Source organism: Mchenga conophoros, linkage group LG9 (assembly GCF_057382185.1).
Source record: "Mchenga conophoros isolate Kocher_MC1m ecotype Shallow Benthic linkage group LG9, M_conophoros_male_GT1.1, whole genome shotgun sequence".
Classification (NCBI taxonomy): Eukaryota; Metazoa; Chordata; class Actinopteri; order Cichliformes; family Cichlidae; genus Mchenga; species Mchenga conophoros.
In genome coordinates, this window is record NC_140534.1 from 36,365,249 (window position 1) to 36,387,413 (window position 22,165).

The 22,165-nt window shown below is 41.9% G+C and overlaps 1 protein-coding gene across 9 annotated transcripts in view; it reads right to left on the reverse strand.

The window, feature by feature from the left end:
• Window positions 1-22,165, reverse strand: part of LOC146567828 (receptor-type tyrosine-protein phosphatase mu-like) — a 219,885-nt gene that overhangs the window by 81,106 nt on the left and 116,614 nt on the right. For 6 of the 9 annotated variants that reach the window (XM_085285662.1, XM_085285666.1, XM_085285665.1 and 3 more), the window contains exons 17-19: window positions 21,259-21,295; window positions 17,597-17,671; window positions 1,066-1,198 (exon numbers count right to left, since the gene is read on the reverse strand). In XM_085285662.1, coding sequence (XP_085141788.1) covers window positions 1,066-1,198; window positions 17,597-17,671; window positions 21,259-21,295 — 245 coding nt within the window. The remainder of the gene's footprint in view (window positions 1-1,065; window positions 1,199-17,596; window positions 17,672-21,258; window positions 21,296-22,165) is intronic. The other 3 variants (XM_085285668.1, XM_085285667.1, XM_085285664.1) reach the window with 1 other exon arrangement.

Consider the following 22,165-nt stretch of genomic DNA (forward strand, 5'->3'; position numbering starts at 1 on the left):
AGGAGAAGAGTTTGTAACATTGTGTAATATTTGTTTAATAGATTGTGTAATTCTGCTTTAGAGGTTCCCAGAGCAAATGCTGACTCAGCACAGCACCCAGCAGGTGATTCGATATGACGGGTGGTGTAATGATGGAGCTCCTCAGTGAAGCCGTCAGCAGGCTGAACAGGTAACTACAGCTCCGTCACAAACATGGTGAGAGCAGCACTGGTTCACACTCTGCATGTCAGGGTCAGAGCTTCATCAGCCACACATCTGAAGGTTTCTCCGTCATCACTGTGAGCCACGCTGGGAACAGCTTCCTGTGATTTAACAGGTAAATAAGGAAGCTGACAGTCCACAGCGTCCTCTTTGCTGACGATACCTGGATGTTCCCTCTGACCAGCAACTGCTCAGTAAATTCCTTGAACTGCAGTTTATGTGATGCCAACATCTCATCTTTGAGGTGTTATTGTGTAAATCTGAAGAACCTCACCTTCAGATTAGACTGACACATCTACTCTGGTCACAAAGCCTTTTAGCTAAGATCAGACTTTCTCTAATCGAGCTGCAGTTCGTTAAATGTCACTGACATCACCAGTGCTGCTGGACTCAGGGGCACCTGTGGACCTGCTCGTTTTACCAATAAGCTTCCTCAGCCGGTCGGTTCAGGTCTGGTTTTCATCTCCTCTGAATCGTAAGGCTTGCTCACAGAAACGTTAGTACTAAATAAAGTTTCAGAATGTAACAACGCACCCGTCAGTAGCTAGTGTCATTATCAATCAAGTTATTATTGATATATTGAACTAAATCAGCTGAGAGTATCTTTGCCATTAAGGTCCACAGCAGGTCATTAATGGTCATTAAACTCACCATTCTCATAGTAAAATCAGTGAAATGGATTTCAGATCACCTGTTAAACAAACACATTGAGAAGCTGGGACCAGAGTGAATCCTCTAATTCAGTCTTACACTCAGTAAACAGTAAAAACCAGAGCAGTGAGAGTGTGAAACTACGACCGACTCTTAAAGCCCAGCGTCCTAAAGTTGCAGGCTGCCTTGTTTCCGTGTTTGTGATTTCCTTACCGTTTCTTCATCAGCAGGATGACTCCCAGGAAGATAATGATGAACAGCAGGATGCCGGCGATGGAGCCAGCGATCTTCACCGTGTGGTCCGACTGTTTCTCCTGCTCCGGTTCTGGTTTCCTGGTCGCAGTGCCTGAAAACCGCGAAGCACAGTGTGGACCGTTAGCTACTGTGTGCTGATCCCAGCCAGCCTCAGTCCTCGCTGTGCTGCTGCAGACACCCATCATCGCCTCACACTGTAGCATCCACAGGAACCAGTGGTAGCCAGCACCTAACAAGATCTATGATACCATGTATGCATCATGTATCTGTGGCATAGTAAATATCACTGTTGAATAAACTTTCCATGATTAACTGTATTCAAGTCAGTCATAACCAGCAACATGTTTACTGTGCCCACCTGCTCCAAAAATGACTCTGCTGCATTTAAATGACAGCGCTTCGCAAATCATAGCCTGCCTTACAGTTATCATTCGAAACAGCAGAACCAATCACAGCGGCCGTCTCAGAACAGTTCTCACTGGTTCTGTTCTGTGGTTCTGGTCCAGCTGCTGGTCTGAGAGAGGCTGTCTGCCCTCAGCCTGAAGGAGGGACAGATGATGTGTGAGGGAGTCCTCCTGCTCTGACTGTATAATGTGATGGGATGTCAGTCCCATGGAAAACCCATTAACCACTGTGTGTGTGTGTGTGTGTGTGTGTGTGTGTGTTCAGGTGTAATGTCCTTCCAGGTGACTCAGTAGATGAGAAACATTCAGGACACCACGTCGCTGTCGAGCGCTGTAATGTGTCATTTCAGACATAGCCCACTTTTCCAATCACAGCTTGACAACAGCTATCACTCACCCTTTGAGTGTGTGTGTTTGTGTTTGTGTGTATGTGTGTGTATGTGTGGGGTGAGGGGTTTCAGCATGTCTGCTCTATGAAGACATTGAGTACAATTCAATTCAATTTTATTTAAACAGCACCAAATCAGAAGAACAGTCGCCTCACTAGGTTTAAATCTGGGACTCCCCACCATTTGACCCTTAGAACTGAAGAAGCTTCTCGGATGAGAGGTGAAACGTCTTCAAGCAACTTAAAGAAGTCCAGGCGCTTTTCTTTGCAAGCTCCTTTGACTACATTAGCCATAGAAATTCCTGCAGGGCTCTGACGAGTGTTCGTGTTTTAAACTGAAGCTGTTGATCAGTCAATTACGTCGTCCTCAGCAGCACCGTCACACTGATTGACAGCTGTGTTTCTGATCCACAGCTCAGGTGTGTTTTGACTTAAGGCAGAGTATTAGGTGGCCCTCCTGAAACTCATCTCCACACCTGAGTTACAGTGGTCGTTACGCCTCGGGACGCCACTTGCCCGATCATGACCATAAAAACTGCCAGAGGACAACGTGTGCGGAGCCTGAGGCTGATCCAGGTGAGCTGATATTCAGGAAGAGAGCATTTGAAACAATACCCTCTCTAAAAGATAAGAAAGGTGTTTTACAATTCGAGGCTAAACTTACCAGCAAAATAATGAAAGAGTTCTATCAGGACTTATATTCCCTTGAATGTCAAAATACTGTAGACGCAAGGAGATTGTTTCATGATAATCTTAATCTCTTTATACTATCAGAGGAAAGTCGATTAAATTTGTGCTGTCCCATTGGGGCACAGGAAAAAGCTGCAGGCCCTGATGGGTTTGGGCCAGAGTTTTACAAAAAAATGGCTAAACATATGGTGGGTCCTTCATTAAACATATATGTAGAATCTCTTGAGAGGAGCACACTTCCACCCACCTTAAACCTTGCCCATATATCCCTGATCTTAAAGAAGGATAAACCTGCAAATCTGTGTACATCTTACAGACCTGTAAGTTTACTCGGTGTAGATTGCAAGATTCTGTCCAAAATTTTATCTAGATGACTGGAGGAGATCCTGCCAGTTCTTATAAAGCCTGACCAAACGGGTTTTGTCAAGAATAGATACTCCCGCTCCAAGGTACGCCGACTCATAACTGGTGTGCAGTTTTCTCAGAACACCAATTATAGGGCTCTTGCAAATTCATTGGATGCCGAGAAAGCATTTGATCGTGTTGAGTGGGAGTATCTATTTTATGTTTTGGACAGATTTCATTTGGGATCTGAATTTGTCAAGTGGGTCAAACTGTTGTATGGGGCCCCAGCTGCAAGGGTATTGGTTAACGGCTCAGATGTTTTACCACTGGGTAGAGGAACGCGTCAGGGATGTCCACTTTCTCCCCTACTGTTTGGACTTGCATTGGAGCCACTGGCAAAGGCTATAAGAACTGACCCTGAGGTCTTGATGCATGCTCAATCATCCAGGTATGTAAATCTCCAAAAGCTGATTCTGTTCATCTGAATGTAGCGTTTTTGTGGGAGAAACGTTTTGTCACTCATCCAAGTGACTTCTTCGGTCTCAGCTGACAGTCATTATGCAAATGTCCTGTTTATAAGATTGGGGAAACCTGCAGTCAGCTGAGACTGAAGTAGTTACTGAAAACGCTACATCCAGATGAACAGAATCAACTTTTGGAAACTGACCCTGAGGTCTGTAGGGTAACCTTGTTGGATACTGAATACAGAATTTCCCTTTACGCAGATGACGTGTTGCTCTTTGTCACTAAGCCAGAAACATCTATTCCTGCACTGACACATATCATGAATCAATCTGGCCTTTTTTCAGGGTATAAAATAAATTATGATAAATCTGAAGCTTTGCCACTGGGTGATGGGGGAGATGGGACACTCCTCCCAATTTTTATTTCAGGTGGTCGACCACAGGTTTTACAAATTTAGGTATTAGGGTGTCCGTAGACACAACAAAGTTGTACAAGTTGATCTTTAAACCAATTGTTGCCTCAATCAAGAATGACCTCAATAGGTGATTTGACCTTCCCCTATCTACAGTGGCTTGCAAAAGTATTCGCCCCCCTTGAATTTTTCCATATTTTGTCACATTACAGCCACAAACATGAATCAATTTTATTGGAATTCCACGTGAAAGACCAACACAAAGTGGTGCACACGTGAGAAGTGGAATGAAAATCATACATGATTCCAAACATTTTTTACAAATAAATAACTGAAAAGTGGGGTGTGAGTAATTATTCAGCCCCCTGAGTCAATACTTTGTAGAACCACCTTTTGCTACAATTACAGCTGCCAGTCTTTTAGGGTCTGTCTCTACCAGCTTTGCACATCTACAGACTGAAATCTTTGCCCATTCTTCTTTGCAAAACAGCTCCAGCTCAGTCAGATTAGATGGACAGCGTTTGTGAACAGCAGTTTTCAGATCACTTTATCTGAAGATAGCTATACATGCATTTATTTCCTCACGCTTGGACTATTGTAACTCGTTGTTTATGTGTCTAAGCAAAGGTTCTCTGGATTGTCTGCAGGTTGTGCAAATTGCTGCAGCTAGGCTGTTGACAAAATCCTCCAAGTATTCACATGTGACACTATTGCTATCTCAGCTACACTGGCTTCCTGTTGAATTTAGAGTACATTTTAAGATCCTGGTTTTGACATTCAGAGCCTTGCATGGACTGGCACCACCCTACATCTCCGATCTGCTACAGCCCTATGTCCCCAGCAGGTCCCCGAGGTCATCTGATCAGGGCTTACTTGCTATAAAACAGACTAAGACGAGAACTAAGGGTGACAGAGCTTTTGCCACTGTGGCCCAGAGACTCTGGAACTCTCTCCCTCATACATTAAGAACTGTGGACTCGGTAATTGTTTTTTAAAAAAAACAACTCAAAACTCACCTTTTTAAAACTGTTTTTGGTTAATTTTTGCCTGTTTTATATTGTCTGTTTTACCCTTTTATTATTTGTTATCTTATGTGCAGCACTTTGTGATGCTGTCTAGAAAGGTGCTATATAAATAAAATTGTATTTATTTATTTAGTATTTATCTTGGATGGGTAGAATAAGTTTAATCAAAATGAATGTTTTACCCATAATATTACAACCTATACAAATGTTGCCTCTCAGGATCATTACCTCCACCATAGCTCCAGGTATTGGCATTAGTATATTTGATGATTGGCATTCTAAAAATATAAGATTTATTTGCAATCTGTTTGAAAGGGGTAGTTTTATGGCCTTTAATCAAATTCAAATTAAATATAATTTACCACAGAAACACTTCTGTGGGTTCCTGAAAGTAAGACATTTTATAAATTCCCTTAAATTTTGAGCCAATCAACCTGCTTTAAATCCTACTGAAAGCTTTCTCTTTAAATTTAATGAGGAAATAATCACAAAAAAGAAATTTATCTCTCTTTGTTATAGGAAATTATTGTATCTGAATTTTGTAACCACTGATAAGGCCAGGGTTCAGTGGGAAACCGACCTTGAAGTTCAGCTTAGTGCAGAAGCATGGTCCAAAACTTTTAGATCTGCCAAGAAAATGTTTTCCTGTAACAGACTCCAGGAAAGCCGTTACAGAATTGTACATAGACTGCAGCGTACGCCAGAGTTTCTAAATAAAATTCATCCTCAGATTTCTCCTCTTTGTGTAAAGTGCAATACGGATGTAGGGACTTACTACCATTGCATATGGCAATGTCCTTTAATTACTAGATTTCGGAAAGATTTTGCTATGGAGCTTCACTCAGTCTTTCACCAGACGATCCCACTGAACCCTGTCCTGTTCACTCTGGGTCCATCTATAGAAGGGCTTCTGTGTCGTCTGTACAAATGCTTTTGTTATGTAAACTTTTACATTTAGCGAGGCGATGTGTACTGTTTCAATGGATTCAGAGACAGTTCCCCACTGTTACACAATGGTACAGAGAAACATTCAAGCTGTTGCCCATGGAGCGCCTTACTGCCATTATAAAGGGCAATTGTGATGCATTCTGTAGGATATGGCGGCCTTTGCTTGATCACCTACCTTGTGACCTTGCTGTGCTATTACATGAAGGGGGAGCACATTTTGCTACATTATTTTTCCTTTCTGTTGGTAAAAGAAAAGAGTATTGTGGTGAACTGTACTCTCTGTGGAGGTTCTAAAACTCTTTCAACAGCAATTCTAATCTGATGAAACATCTTCAGAAACAGCATGCATCTACCAAGTTAGTTGAAAAAGAACCCGAAGGTAACGTTGTGACTCTAGCTCCGCTGAGTTGGGAGTTCGTCTTGTAATCGGAAGGTTGCGGGTTCGAGCCCCGGCTTGGACAGTCTCGGTCGTTGTGTCCTTGGGCAAGACACTTCACCCGTTGCCTACTGGTGGTGGTCAGAGGGCCCGGTGGCGCCAGTGTCCGGCAGCCTCGCCTCTGTCAGTGCGCCCCAGGGTGGCTGTGGCTACAATGTAGCTGCCATCACCAGTGTGTGAATGTGTGTGTAAATGGGTGGATGACTGGATATGTAAAGCGCTTTGGTGTCCTTAGGGACTAGAAAAGTGCTATACAAATACTGGCCATTTACCATTTACCATCACAGTCCATCACCCAGCCACAGCTACACAGGCTGATTGCCAGGTATGTTGTGGAAGACATGAAACCCATCTCAACAGTTGAGTCCCATGCTTTCAGACAACTGATTAGTCATATACCTGTGCGAGGGAGAGCTGGGAAGGCACCATCCAGAAAGACATTTTGCAGTTATTTATACCAAGAATATGCCAAGACGGAGTCAGAGCTCCAAAGAAAAATACACTCGACATGGTAGAATATATCTCCACAACAGCAGACATTTGGACAGTGCATAATAAAAGTTTTCTTGGTGTGACCACGCATTGGATAAATGCACAAAACATGAAACGTGAGAAAGCAGCGCTGGCATGCAAGGCGATTTATGGGTCGACATATGTATGACAGTATTGCATCTGAGCTGGACAACATTAACTCATCTCATGGCCTATTGTTACAAAAAAGATTTGTATGTGTAAAAAAGATTTGTGTGTGCGTAAAAAAGATTTGTGTGTGGACTTAGAAAAAAACCCCCTGCAAGTTACAAGTATGGATTTTGACCCTATTTTTCTTCCTTTCATCTGATTGGTCAATGTCATGTCAATCACAAATGTAACAATCCAATCAGAGAACAGATGGGTTTGGCTGTCGAGGGGCGCTTTTTTTGAACTGCAGGTCTTTGAAGGGTGATACAGTTTGAAGCTGGAGGATCGCTATACAAATATCCGATAGCGGCTAGGTCCCCTAACGCACACACAATTTTTTTTTTTTTACGCACACACAAATCTTTTTTACACATACAAATCTTTTTTACGCACACAAATCTTTTTTACAAGTACAAAATATTTATGACCACATTTTGAGCCCATAGAATTGGATCTTGTGTGTGTGTCTGTCTGTGCATGTGTGTTTCCATATGTGTTCATATATGTGATTGTGTGGCTGTTATTTTTTTTCATTTAACAAGTATATTTGAGGGACCCTTATCATGTTCAGCATTTTTTCAGCTGTCCATTTTGCTTTTCCAATTTTTCTATTTAAGTTATTACTATTGTGCTAAATCATAGCATTTCTGCTGCTTTTTAGTATTTCTCCTAAATCATACTATTTCTGATATTTTATAAGATTTGTGCTAAATATAGTATTTCTGCTAAAACATAGTATTTCTGCCAAATATAGTATTTCTGATTAATTATAGTTTTTCTACCAAATCATAGTACAGTATTTCTGCTTTTTATACAATTATTGCTTAATATAGTATTTCTGCTTAATTATAGTATTTCTGCCATTTTAGAGTATTTGTGCTAAAACATAGTATTTCTACTAAATGTAGTATTTCTGGGTAATCATAGTATTTTGATATATTTCTGGCAGGTCCCCAGGGAGGACTGTAATATTCAAATTTACATATCAGGGCCTGCACGGCTTCCCAATCATATCTGAGGGCTGAGACATTCAAATTTGCATATTGAGGACTACATGGCTTCCCAACCAGCCAATCATATCTGAGGGCTGGGACATTAAAATTTGCAAATTGGGGCCTTCATGGCTTCTAAGCCAACCATTCATCTGTGTCATATATCTCTAATAATTCATATTTTTATTTTAAATAGTCAACACTTAAGGATTCCCCCATCCCTTCTGAACAAAACGGTGTAAGAATGACAGTTCTAGCCCCTAAGGTTAAGTAATTCTGGCCGTTTGTTTGAGGGAAATCCTCAATATGACAAATAGACTGCAAAAAACCTGTTTCCCTGTGCGTAAAACCCTGCACTTGGTTCACCAGTTTTGGCGGGGAAAAAGTACACAACCTCTCTGATTGGTGGATTCAAATTGAGCCGCTCACAGCTGTTTGACTGACTTAGAAACACGCTGTTAACAGCCCCTGTTCACTTGCTGCTGCTGCTGCTGCTGAGTGTGTGTGTGTGTGTGTGTGTGTGTGTGTGTGTGAGAGAGAGAGAGAGAGAGAGAGAGAGAGAGAGAGACCCTCTTTAGGGCAGCATCTCATTGATGGATAAAAATATAATATATTCAGAATGGTTGACTGGCATAGACCCTGTGTGTGTCTCTCCCTCTGTACATTTCTGTATCCATATTTGATTTTGTGTTTATCTATTGGTTTTTTTCCAAATTTACTTTTATTTCTTTTTTTTCACAGGTGAACAATTGGTTTTGAGGGAGCTTAACCATGTTCCGTTTTTTTTCAGCTTGTCATTTTACTTTTCTAGTATTTTCACTTAAGTTATTACTATTCTGCTCAATCATAGTATTTGTTCTAAATCATTGTTATTAGAGATAGATTAGATTAGATAGAACTTTATTAATCCCTCGGGTGGGTTCCTCTGGGAAATTCGATTTCCAAAAAAAGCACAGCACCGACAGAAGTTACAGAGTTACAGAATATTATATATATATATATGTATAATACACACACACACACACACACACACACATATATATATAAATACAGAGACAATATAAATAAAATATACGAAGGGGATAAATAGAATAAATAGGAATAAAAATAAAAATACAAGTGAATTGCACATTTCAAGTATTGAGTCTATTGCACCGTTGACTATTTACAAAAGTATTGCACAAAAGGTATTGCACAGTGAGGTGAAGAGGCACTACAGCTTAGTTGTTCCCTCCTTTGTCCTCCTGTCTCCCCTCCCTCTCCCCTCCAGAGAGGAGTTAAACAGTCTGATGGCGTGTGGGACAAAGGAGTTTTTAAGTCTGTTAGTTCTTGTCTTTGGGAGAAGCAACCTGTCACTGAACAGACTCTTCTGGTTGTTTATGGCCGTGTGCAGAGGATGTCTGGCATTGTATTATGCTATATTGTAGTATTTCTGCTGAATCATAGTATTTATACTATATTATATTTTTTCTTTCTAAATATAGCATTTCTGCTATATAATTGTAATTCTGCTATGTTATAATATTTGTGCTAAACCAGAGTATTTGTGCTGAAACATAGTATTAATTCAAAATTACAATATTCATAGTTCATCACAGTGTCTCTGGAAAATCACAGTATTTCTGCTATGTTGTACAATTCTCCAAATCATAGTGTTTCTGTAATGTTTAAGTATTTTTGGTTAAATATATTCTTTCTGTTATCTTATACTATTTCTCCTAAATTCTTGTATTTTTGAGAAGTTATGTTTCTGGTAAGTTACAATATTTCTGCTAAGTTCTGCTATGCTACTGTATTTCTGCCAAGTATTATGTTTCCTCTAAGATATTGCAGTTCTGCTAAGTTATTACATTTTAGCAAAGTTCCTTTGCTTCTGCAAAGTTTTTATAATTTCTGCAACTTTTCAGCTTTTTCGGATAGTTTTAGCAGACAGCTTCAGCTTTAAAGCATCCACACAGCATTTTCGCAGGAAATGCAAATTTTTCTAGTTAATTTAATGTCGAAACAATGCATTGCAAAACAAGGTTTGCACATGTCCTTGGAAGTGAAGATGCTTTGCTGGCTGCTGTGACACTACCAAAATTTAAGCTTCGTTGGTTACATGACCAAGTGCGGAAGGACCTCGCAAAGGGACGTCTGTTGGTAGAGTGTCGAAAACTTCTCCCTGAGCAAGATCAGCTACAACCAGGTACCCGCACCACCAAGACAACACAGCACCCGGGTTCTAGCTAAGAGGATCTTCTCCTTTGAAGAAAATGAGGACATATATGCCACTGTTGAAGCTGAGGTAGCCGAGTACCTCAAATCAGGAGCAACAGGGTTAGACTCTCTGAAGCATTTCCCGATGATAAAGAAACTCTTTCTTAAACTTAATGCAGCCACTCCTTCAAGTGCCCCAGTTTAAAGGCTTTTCAGGCTGGGAAACCTGATTCTCACTCCAAAGAGGAACAGGTTGTCCGATCATAAGTTTGAGGAGCTTCTCCTCTTGAGGTACAATTGTTGGTTTGATGGAAGTTGAGTAGTGCTGATATGATGATGATGTGTTGCCTTCAGTGGTGCTCTACAAGGTCAAGTATGTTAATATTTCCAAGTGAAACTTAGACCACTGAAGCACTTAAAATGCAATTATATTTTATTTATCGACATGGCCGGTATGGAGGAAATATTATTTTGGTTTGACTGTTTATGAGGCTGAAAATACTTATTATTTATTTGATTTCTCTTCCCTTTCCTGAAAATACTTTTATTACTAAACATGAGGTCTCCAGTTGGCACAGTTCAGCAGTTAAGTTTACAAAGAATGGACAAACCTCACTGTGTTTATGTTAAACCATTTTTGCACTATATGTTTTGCACTTTGATACCTACAGCTCCTAAATGGTCTGAGGCACAGTTTAATGTTGGCACTGCTAAAAACATACTTTCTCCCCATTTAAATGGCAAAAATAAATACATCTTTCAAAAGTTTCAACACACTGTATGTCGTGTTTTGTGATCCACTGCTTCTTCCTAGTGATACTACGTACAATGATTAGATTTATAGCACTGCTGTATCAACCCCAAAATGATGTGTTTGCATTTGCAGAGGGTTGAAACAATAGAAAAAGATTAAACAGACTGATAAAAAAGTGACACATAAACAAACATTGTTAGTTTCTAATATAGTTTCATTTATTTCATCATTAACTTGCACTCACACTGCCATTTTAACCATTTTAGGTTCAGGTCATTAGGTGGCACAGTGCACTTGTGGCAGTATACTGCTAACATGAAAGCAAGCTAGAAGACTGGCATCCTTGCTGGGAATCCCGTTAGGGAAGCAACACATTAATAAGAGAATTCTGGGTGAAACCAAAGTTACTTTCCCTAGTAACTAGTTACTTTGAAAGTAATGAGTAACTTAAAGTAACTGAGTTACTTACTGGTGGTGGTCAGAGGGCCCGGTGGCGCCTGTGTCCGGCAGCCTCGCCTCTGTCAGTGCGCCCCAGGGCAGCTGTGGCTACAATGTAGCTTGCTATCGCCAGTGTGTGAATGACTGAATGTAGTCTAAAGCGCTTTGGGGTCCTATGGACTAGAAAAGCGCTATACAAATGCAGGCCATTTACCATTTTACTTTTGATAGCAGTAACTAGTAATGTAACTAAGTTACAAATTTAAAGTAACTTACCCAACACTGCTCATGTATCTGTTTTTTTCTTCTTCTCTTCTTCTTATTTGTATTTGGCTGTGCTGATTTGTTGCTGTTTGTATTCCAAAATAAAAAATCAATAAATCTTTTTTTTTTTAAAAGAAAGAGTAGAATAGAATAGATCTTTGTTGTCACTGTTACCAGAACAATAAAATACAGTTTGACATCTCTCTGTTAGCAGCATGTAGATTTTTACATTAAAATTCCTTTAGGATAAGAGAAGAAAAAAATAAACTTAAACTCTAAGAGGTACCTACACAGGGAATGTATGTAGCAACATAAGTATCTAGACAGTTATGTAGATAGATGGACGATATATAATAACAAGACTGGTTTCTGAGTTTTACAGCTGGGGTGGACGAGGCTAAGCATTAAGTTTTCCAATGAATTAAAAGTCTGTCTGGGTCTTTGGTTGATTAATAGGCTGGTGTGAAAAATTGCTGCCACACCGCCCCCTCGACCTGTGCTTCGAGATTTCTGGTAGTTAGAATGACTCGGGGGTGTTGACTCATTTAAACTAACATAATCATCCTGCTGCAACCAGGTTTCTGTAAGGCAGAGTAAATCGATTTGTTGATCACTATTAACTTGTTGTTCCTAGAGTATTTAAAAGTAGAATGGGAGGGAGAGCCTTCAGTTTTCAGGCCCCTCTTCTGTGGAACCAGCTTCCAGTTTGGATTCAGGAGACAGACACTAGCTCTACTTTCAAGATTAGGCTTCAAACTTTCCTTTTTGCTAAAGCATATAGTTAGGGCTGGACCAGGTGACCCTGAATCCTCCCTTAGTTATGCTGCAATAGGTGTAGGCTGCCGGGGGATTCCCATGATGCATTGAGTTTTTCCTTTCCAGTCACCTTTCTCACTCACTATGTATTAATAGACCTCTCTGCATTGAATCATATCTGTTATTAACCTCTGTCTCTCTTCCACAGCATGTCTTTATCCTGTCTTCCTTCTCTCACCCCAACCGGTCGCAGCAGATGGCCGCCCCTCCCTGAGCCTGGTTCTGCCAGATGTTTCTTCCTGTTAAAAGGGAGTTTTTCCTTCCCACTGTCGCCAAAGTGCTGCTCATAGGGGGTCATATGATTGTTGGGTTTTTCTCTGTATCTATGAAGCGCCTTGAGGCGACTTTTGTTGTGATTTGGTGCTATATAAATAAAATTGAATTGAATTGAAATTGAAGTCATGTACTAACAGAGACTTGGAGGAGAGAGACCTAATATTTAATAATCTTCATGTCTGATCTATGAAACCAGTTCAGCTGCAGTTTACTGAACTGGTTTCTTTTATTTTCTGTTTTCATTTCGTCTCTTCAAGGTCAGACGAACTCGACTATCAGCTCCCTCCTGTTTCATCACACACACACACACACACACACACACACACACACACACACACACACACACACACACACACACACACACACACACACACAGACAGTATCCCCCCTTGGAGGCAGAGAGCTGCTGTTTTCAGTTTAAAGGCTATCAAAACACTGCTTTGAAGACAGAATTTATCTGTGTGTCTCCTTGTGTGTGGCGTGTGTGTAGTTTGTATGTATGTGTTGTTGCATGTGTGTCACAGCGGGCCATGGAGAAGCTGTTTTTATGTGAAAGTGAAGCTGTTTTCTGCTTCAGGGCTTCAGCCAGTCACGCTGCGTGGGAGGTGTTTGTGTGTGCTTCAGTGTGTGGATACAAGGCGAACAGCTGTTAGTATTTGAGGACTGCTGGTAGCACACACACACACACACACACACACACACACACACACACACACACACACACACACACACACACACACACACAGTTGGTGTGTGTGTGTTGAAAGTTTCCACTTTCAGGCTGGTAAATATTTAAATGTAATTTTCTGTGAGTTGTGAATCTGTGTTTGTGTGTGTGTGTGTGTGTGTGTGTGTGTGTGTGTGTGTGTGTGTGTGTGCGTGCGTGTACCTGTTCAGTCCACACACGCACACACACACTCACACAGACTCACAGACACACAATCATGGCTTTGCCCTCCCTGAGGTTTATCTCCAGATGATGTAAACTCTTCCTTGTTTCTGTGTTGTGTTGATATTCTTGGACTCGAGCAGTGCAGCTTAGCATGACTCACAGTGAGAATAATCCTTCTGTGTGTGACTCTGGGACTCTCAAAAGACCCTCGGCCTCACACACACAAGCTGTGTCCCAATTCATAGACCACAGGCTTCGGAGGACCCGGCCTTCATGGTCTAGGTGGGCCGGATAGGCTGGAAGTAAACGGCTGTGAAATGGGACGGTCTAGACTTCAGATTTGCGTCACCGCTGCCTCGGTGGAGTTTAACCCTTTAAAGCCAGTTGGAGCGGGCACGCTCCGTTTTACATAACTATTTTTAAATCCCGGTAGCACTGCAACCATGTAAGCTAGCGCAATAATTTGTTTGCATATGAAACCGGAGAAGTTGTACTTACATCTTATGCCATCAGCTTGTCCTCGGTCACGGTTTCCTTCCACATATAGCTTTGCAAAAACTGCATAAAAAGCACTTGCAGCAACAAAAACATAATATTCCAGAAACACCCTTTGCCGATTCGATCAGCTGTTTGTAACACTTCCTACGTCCATCAGCGCGAACTATCGCATGTCCGCCATGACCTGCCCGAAACCGGAAGTGACGTCATTTTGCGGAAATGTAGTTTTTTTTTACCATCAGGGCCTTATGAGCCTATACTGGTGTTTTTCAAAGTTATGTTTGACTTTATGACTTTCTGTGTCGTTTCTGGGATGCTTAGGACTCATATTGCACTGCTGGAAATAGTTTCTTTTGATGCACATGCTGCTTTTTGCAGATTTTCATTATAATATTTATTTTTGTTTTTCCTGCAGTATATAAAAATTGGTGTATTTCAAAAATAAAACTATGAAGACATTTAAAATAAATTTCCTGTGGTGGGAAACTATTTTGTGCAACTTTTTTGTATTTACAGTTTTGAGGGATAAGCCTCTTAAATTTCTCTAACTAGAAATATATGTTAAAAAAAACAAAAAACGATTTTAAATTTTTACTTTATTTCACTTTTTTGCAATTTATGTAATTACTATGCACTTAAGGCATACATATTATTAAAAGTTGGGTTATAATGGTTGTATTAATGTATATCAACTTGAAATGCTCCCAAAAATGGCACTACAACATGTAAAAATATAATATAAGCTTTGGCGGACTTGGTTCTATGGTAGGTCTTAAAGGGTTAATAAACTCGGCCGTCTGCTCCTTGCTATCTAAAATATAACAGGATACTGGCGTAAACTCTCGACTATCTCACACTTCTGTTTAATCAGTTTGACGTTTATTCAGCTGTGTGATAACTATAACTTTAATCTCAGCCAAACCGATTTATCAAGGAACAAAGAAAACACTGAAAAAAGCCAAAAATTTAAATTTTTAAGTTATCTGAGTGACTTATATATCACATATTCGTAGCGAAAGGCCGCGGGGGGTTTGAAAACGATGTGCTGGGAGTTCGCTGTTCTTGACGGTTTTAGTGAGCCTCGAGCTGGTGGGTAACAGACGTCTCCGAAAACGTCGGAGCACTTGCAAATATGCAATGTCTTGATAAACCAAGCAGATATTTGAAGTTTACACAGCTACATTCTTGCCTGAAAATATGTTAAACGTTTATTTTGTGACCCAGAAAGAATAATAAGAGTAATTTTAAAACTTAGTAGCGGCCATCATTGTTGGAAATTGGAATTGGCTGGGCCGTGCTATGAATTCTGGGATATGGCCACGAAGGATATATCCGACCCATCCTTCAAATCTGGGGAAAAGGGGGACGCATTTGTCGGCCGGACTCGGACGAGTCTACGAATTGGGACAGCCTTCGTTGCGTCGCTGTGATGTTATCGGCCTTCAAATACGGCCTCAGGAGGATGCAGCCTAAGAATTGGGACATACCTACAGAGCCTCTGCAGCCGTTGTCTGACCGCCTTGCTTCTACAGAACCTGCAGCGCGTTATTATAATAATAATAATGGATTGCATTTATATAGCGCTTTTCTAGGCACCCAAAGCGCTTTACAATTCCACTATTCATTCACTCTCACATTCACACACTGTTGGAGGCAGCTACAGGTGTAGCCACAGCTGCCCTGGGGCAGACTGACAGAAGCGAGGCTGCCATATCGCGCCACCGGCCCCTCTGGCCAACACCAGTAGGCGGTAGGGGAAGTGTCTTGCCCAAGGACACAATGACCAGGACAGAAAGAGCAGGGGGATCGAACCGGCAACCTTCCGGTTACAGATTAGCAGGACCCTGAGGTTCCATGAATGCTTAACACGAGAATAGGAAGTGCTGTTACCTTCAGCTGAGACCTGAGCTGACGGACCTGCAGCTGGGTGGCAGCAGTAGATCCAAGCAGGGTTCGGTCATCAACTGCTGCATTGTTAGCTCGGTGCCCTCTGCTGGACTGACTATGAAACACAATTCTACAGTTTTTGGGCTGATCTGAGATTTTTAAAGATGGGAATAGAGATTGAAAATGTGACGTCACTCAGGGGTAAAACCGCAAAGAATTCTGGGAACTCGTGGCAAGAGGTACTAGCGCACGCAGGCTTTCAATTGAAATCAGTTATACAGCGATAAAAAGAAACACAAAAATGGCAAGAAGCCGTTGTATTATTAACTGCAATAGCCGGTCGCATGACAGCCACGGAAAGCCGATGGGTAAAGAGATCGGTTGTTATCGGATTACGTCGTTGAAGAGAAATTGTTCAGCCATGTTTCCGAGGTAACAAAGACGCGACTGGATTGCAGCCATTCAAAGACCAAATATAACGTCCCAGAACCCTCCAGCTCACAGGTTAGTCTGCTCCAAGCATTCCCACAAAGGTCAGTCTGCTGTTGTAGTTAATGCGTCATTTTTCTTAACATAATTGGTGATATAGGTTACAAGCAAGTCTGGCGCTGAACAGAAATTGTCGCGCTATGCTCCTTTGTTTATTGTGCATAAATAGTGAATTGTCCTGACACAATATTGTGTTTCGCTTCTGTTATTATGGTACACTGACAAAAACATATACTTTTATTCACAGGATAAAACAGGTTTTTGTATCACTAATTGCCCAGTACGATTACAGCATACAATATTATTGTCACTGCTACATTTCTGTGATGGGTACCAGAAATTATTTCCACTACTAATTAATTACCGTTGAGCTCAAAGGTCCTATTAATAAACGGTTAACGAATGTGTATTTATGAAGACGATTTGTGAGACTGGTAAACTTATGATACGTACGATGGTCTTTACTTTCTACACGGTGCATTTCAAGGTCCTGTACCCATCCGTCGGTAAACTGTACCTGGGCTTGTTGCAGTGACCTGAAGTTACTAAACTTCACGAGTGTATGCACTCACTCCAAGAACCGTATGATTATAAATATGAGCGTGGTGAAAGTTGGGCAGCACGCTGACGTCTTTTCTCCCTCTGTGTGCTCGTAAGGATCTAACACTTTCACTGGTTTGATTTTTTTCCTCGTATCTTTTCTTTGACTTTTCATGAAGTCTGTCTTTGTACGGACCGGCATTGTTCTCCTTTGTTTTGTACATACCTTTTTGGGGGGCAAATTAAAAGCAAGAATTTATTGGAACCGAAGAATGAACGTTTTGCGGTGCTGCAAATGCTTGCATTTGATGCGGTACTTGGATTGTTTTGCCATGAGTTACCGGCATGCAATGCGCAAAAGTCACGTGGTCTGTCAATCTCTATAACTGCAAATCAAACGATGACAGAGTCGCCTCCATCTTTGTTCAGATGTGTTTCGGGGTCATTTATTTTACTTTGATTCGTGCCGAGTGTGACGCGTCACAGGCCAAACAGTCAGAAAGATCACAACATCATTTCCTGTTCAGTCATGTTTGAGCTCCACAGACATGAGCGCCTCTCTTATTAGAAATTATTAATCCAATAAAGCCATTAAAGCCAGAGATTCCAGTCAGTGTGAGTCTGTGTGTGTGCAGCGTGTGTGTGCTGACCTGTTAGCTGCTTGTCGCCTGCTGCCGGGGCGATGCGAATGTAGGGCGTGGTGAGCTGGGTGACGATTATAGCGGCTATTCATCCAGGAAGGCATGCAGACAGACAGAGAGAGAGAGAGAGATGGCAGGTCTGTACTGCAGCAGAAACATTAGTAACACACAGCGCCCTGCTCTCCTGTCACAGCACAGCGCTAACACAATGCTAACACAGCGCTAACACAGCGCTAACACAGCGCTAACACAGCGCTAACACAATGCTAACACAGCACACAGCACTCAGCGTTTGTGACTCGAGTCGTCTCCTTATTTTGACCCAGTGCTTCCACCTGCTGTCTCATTATTATCATTATCATTGTTATCAATAAAGCAGGAAACGCTGCACTCATCTGGGTTTAAATAAAGTCACTTGAATGCTCTGATCGTGTGAAGAACTCTTGGTGGCAGCTTTAAACTGCTGATCGGCGTCGCTCCGCTTGCAGCTGAGCTCGAGCCGAGCAGCTCCACGTCCTGCCTGAAGCCGCGAGGACAGCAGCTCTGTCCATCACATTCACATAACTTTCACTGCTTTGGTTGGTGTCCCATCTGTGAGTGCTTCCCTTAAATTCTTTGAAGTTGCGGAAGCTCACGCTGCTCTGATGGAGGCCTTTAGCTCACCGGGATCTTTGGATCAGAGGTTTCTCTGAGATTTGGGTGAAACAGTAACAACCTGGTCAGGTGGTGAGCAAAAAAAAGCTCTCAGCAGACAGAAGCATGAAGTGCTGTAACACCTGGCTCTGACCTGAACCTGAGTCTCTGCCCTCCTCCTCCAGACTCCTGCACCGAGTTCAAAGCAGTTCTCCTGCTGATCAGCCCAGTGAGAGGTTCATTGTCTCTGGTACCAGGGCTGGAGCTCCTTCCTCTTCACCTGGCAATTGCTGATGCTTGTTGAAAGTTCTCAAGTGGACTTTTCTTCACAGTCCTCTGCTGTCTGTGCACCTTTTCCTCCACTGTTCCCTCCCGGTGAACTTTCCACTCCCACCCCTGTGAGAACAGTTGACCTTTTTAGCGGTGACCTTCTGTGCATTCACCCTCCTGCAGGATGCTCATCATCATCATCTGGACAGCTGTGAGGTCAGCAGTCTTCCTCGTGGACTTCTGTAAGCCACAGCCATCCAAAACACTTCACCTGACTATGGGAATATAAAATCCTACATGAAAAAGCTAGTGTTTGTTTTAAGAGGCTTTAATAAAAGGTTAATGTTGAACTGTAACTGTTGATCGGGGTTACTAAGAGACGACATTTGGTTGCTATGGAAACACTCTGACCTTCCCAGAATGACATCACCTCTTTCCTTCCTGTACAGGTAACCAATCATAAACTGGGTGTACCTGAAGACACGACCTTTCTCCTGCTGAGGTCTGACTGATTCGCTGCCTATTGATTATAGATCAGTATTGATTTACTGCAGCAAACCCCTGTTAGTCTTCTTCTTCAGTCCAAACTGATTTAAACTGAACTGTGAGCCAAACAGAGGAGAGCAGAGCGCTGTTCACCTAAACATACCTGGAAGAGAAGCTCGTTAATCAGCCAATCAGTGATCAGATGTTATTAATCAATCAATCAAGCAGCAGAAGCAGAGAAAGAACAGGAATCTCCTAACCATGTGTTCATCGCACTCACAGAGGTCAGTTAGAAAAAATGTGTTTATTAAAAAAGGATCAATCAGTGTATATACATATACTCACGGTGTTACCATGGCGATCAGTCAGTGCATACATATCATGAATGTTGAGTCTGACTTAGTGAAGGGTCTTTGCTGGGCCATGAATGGTTTTATACTGGACACTAATCAGGTCCAAAAAATGATGCTGGTTTATATTTGACTGAGAACAGCTCCTGCATGCAGGCCAAAGAACTGCTTATATGACTCATCGACAATAAAGTCAGTGATTATGAAGGACAGAACAAAGAGTGTAAACGGGATTCATGTGCACAATAACCAATCATAAAAGACAAAAACAAAAAAAACTGTAACCTCCAGCACCGCCGCTCAGGCTCCTGGTGGACACACCCACGATATCAGGTTCAAAATCCTACGTCGTCTCGTTCTCCAGAAAACTTACTCTGACTCCGATTTAGCTCAGAGTCAAACTCGTCACAGAGTTTCAGCAGATGCACCTGCGGCACCGACGTGAAGCTCCTGCATCACCTCGTTCTCAATTACTGGATTCACAATCTGAGGTGTCCACAAACATAATCCTGTCCCTGTCTGATATCAGAGACAGCAAGCATGAAGTCCAAAGATCAACCGCTAACCCGAGGTGCGGTACAGGTGTGATAAAACAGGAGTTTTAACCTGTGTTTTTCTTCGTGCTGTTATTATTGACACATTGATATTTTCTCTCATGTATGTATTTTTATGAGCATTTTTGGTTATTGCTGATGAAACATAAAGTTATTATTGGAATAAAAATCATCATTAACGTGAGGCTGAATGTCAGCTCAAATGTGCGTTTCTCTCCACACGCTTCATAATTGAGGGTGCAGCGTTTCTCCTTTGTTCTTTTGAAATAAGGTGGAGTTGATCGTGTGCAGAGATGGAAGGAAGTGAGTCTTTTTTCTGTCTGGCTGCATTTAAACGTCACGCCTGCTTCACACGCTCACAGAGGCGGTATCATGCTTCATTTTACACCTTTACTTTCTGCTGTCTCGGTGTGTTTTAACATTCAGCAGCCGTTCACATCACAGCAGCTCTGTTAGTGCTGCAAGGCATCATGGGTACTCTAAAAGGCAATATGGTGGGTGGGGTGGGGGGGGGGGGTCCTACCCCCTGGGGTTGGCCACTAAAGTATGACTGACAGGTACGTAGGGACCGACAGAGCCAATCAGCATATGGTGTTGTTAGCCAGCAGAAACACGAGCTCCAATAAGAGCTGATTAAAGCCAGAACAGTCGATTACTGTGTGTGTGTGTGTGTGTGTGTGTGTGTGTGTGTGTGTGTGTGTGTGTGTGTGTCTGGTTGATCCTGGATGTCCATCAGGGGAGATAACAGTGTTTTTGTTTAGCTGTGCTGTGCTCTCTGGACACCCATACAGGCCCCGTCATTAGCCTGGGTTTAGCCTGATATTAGCGTAGCACAGAGCTCTCTCTCTGTGCGTGTGTGTGTGTGTGTGTGTGTGTGTGTGTGTGTGTGTCGAGGACATGAGTCCATGGTCCTCCTCTGATTGGAGGATAGGTGTCAGGGACAAGCAGCCATCTGTGAGCCATTATACCTCTAGAACCATTAGCCTACAACTCCAACAACTACACACTTTTCAAAATAAAATGATACAAACTACCTTTCAAAATAAATATTAAGGAAGACTTTTACGAATCTTATAGAAATGGGACCTTGTGTTCACTAAAATGTATTCTATAACCTTTCAAATTAAACTGTACTGCCACCAACATCATTTTGTAGAATTTCACATTTAACAACATAAACTTTCAAAATAAAAATTACATTTGTACCTTTAATCAAATGTCTATAACCATTTTCAGAATAAGACCTTGCACATTTACCTTTCACATGCAGCTAATGAAAAGGTACATACAGAATTTTTCTGATTATAATTTTTCAAAATAAAATGAAAAGGGTCCAACTGGTACTGAATAAATTTCAAAGTAAAATGCAGGCTCTTACCTTTAGTGGCCACTCGCACACAGTCGATCTTTGTCTCCTGTTGGAGAGAAGAGCAAATTAGTTTCCTGTCAACACAAATGCCGACATATTAGCTGTCACATCTGGCAACTACCCACACACACACACACACACTCATCGTAAACAGAGCGGACAGAAGGCAAATTGCTGTGGATCAGTGCCTGTGCTGGCATTTACCAGCCAACACACACTCACATATAACACAGACACACACACACACACACACACACACACACTGCGTGAGGCAGGTTTTGGTGAAAGGCGAGCAAGAACATCTTGTGTCTTTCTGGTTTTAACAAACAGCCGACAAATTAACCACAAGAGCTCATGAATATTCATCCTCACACACACACACACACACACACACACACACACACACACACACACACACACACAGAGCAAAGCGAGGCGACAGTAAAAAGCACTACAGCTGCTGCATTATTCAACACACAGACACGCACATACAAATTAAACCTCCCAGCATCAATAATTAACACCCAACATAATACAATATGTGTGTGTAACTGTTAAAATTTGTCTTTTCATTACACACATATATGGCATACACACGCACACACACTGTAGCCTATTAGTGTCACTGGTCAGGCTGCTGAAACTTTCTGCACCCCTATTAAACAGCTGTGTGTGTGTGTGTGTGTGTGTGTGTGTGTGTGTGTGTGTGTGTGTGTGTGTGTGTGGTCTCGGTCTCACTCATCTGGTTTTATGACAGGAAGAACAGAGAAAGTGTTCAAATTGACAGAACAGAGCAGAATCATGTGGAACCTTTGTTAAAAGGGGAAGCGTTGCTCTGTCGCACGCCGCCGTTGGGCTCGGCTGCACGCTGTGATTGGATATCTTGACACCTGCCACTTTTTAAAATAAAAGCCAG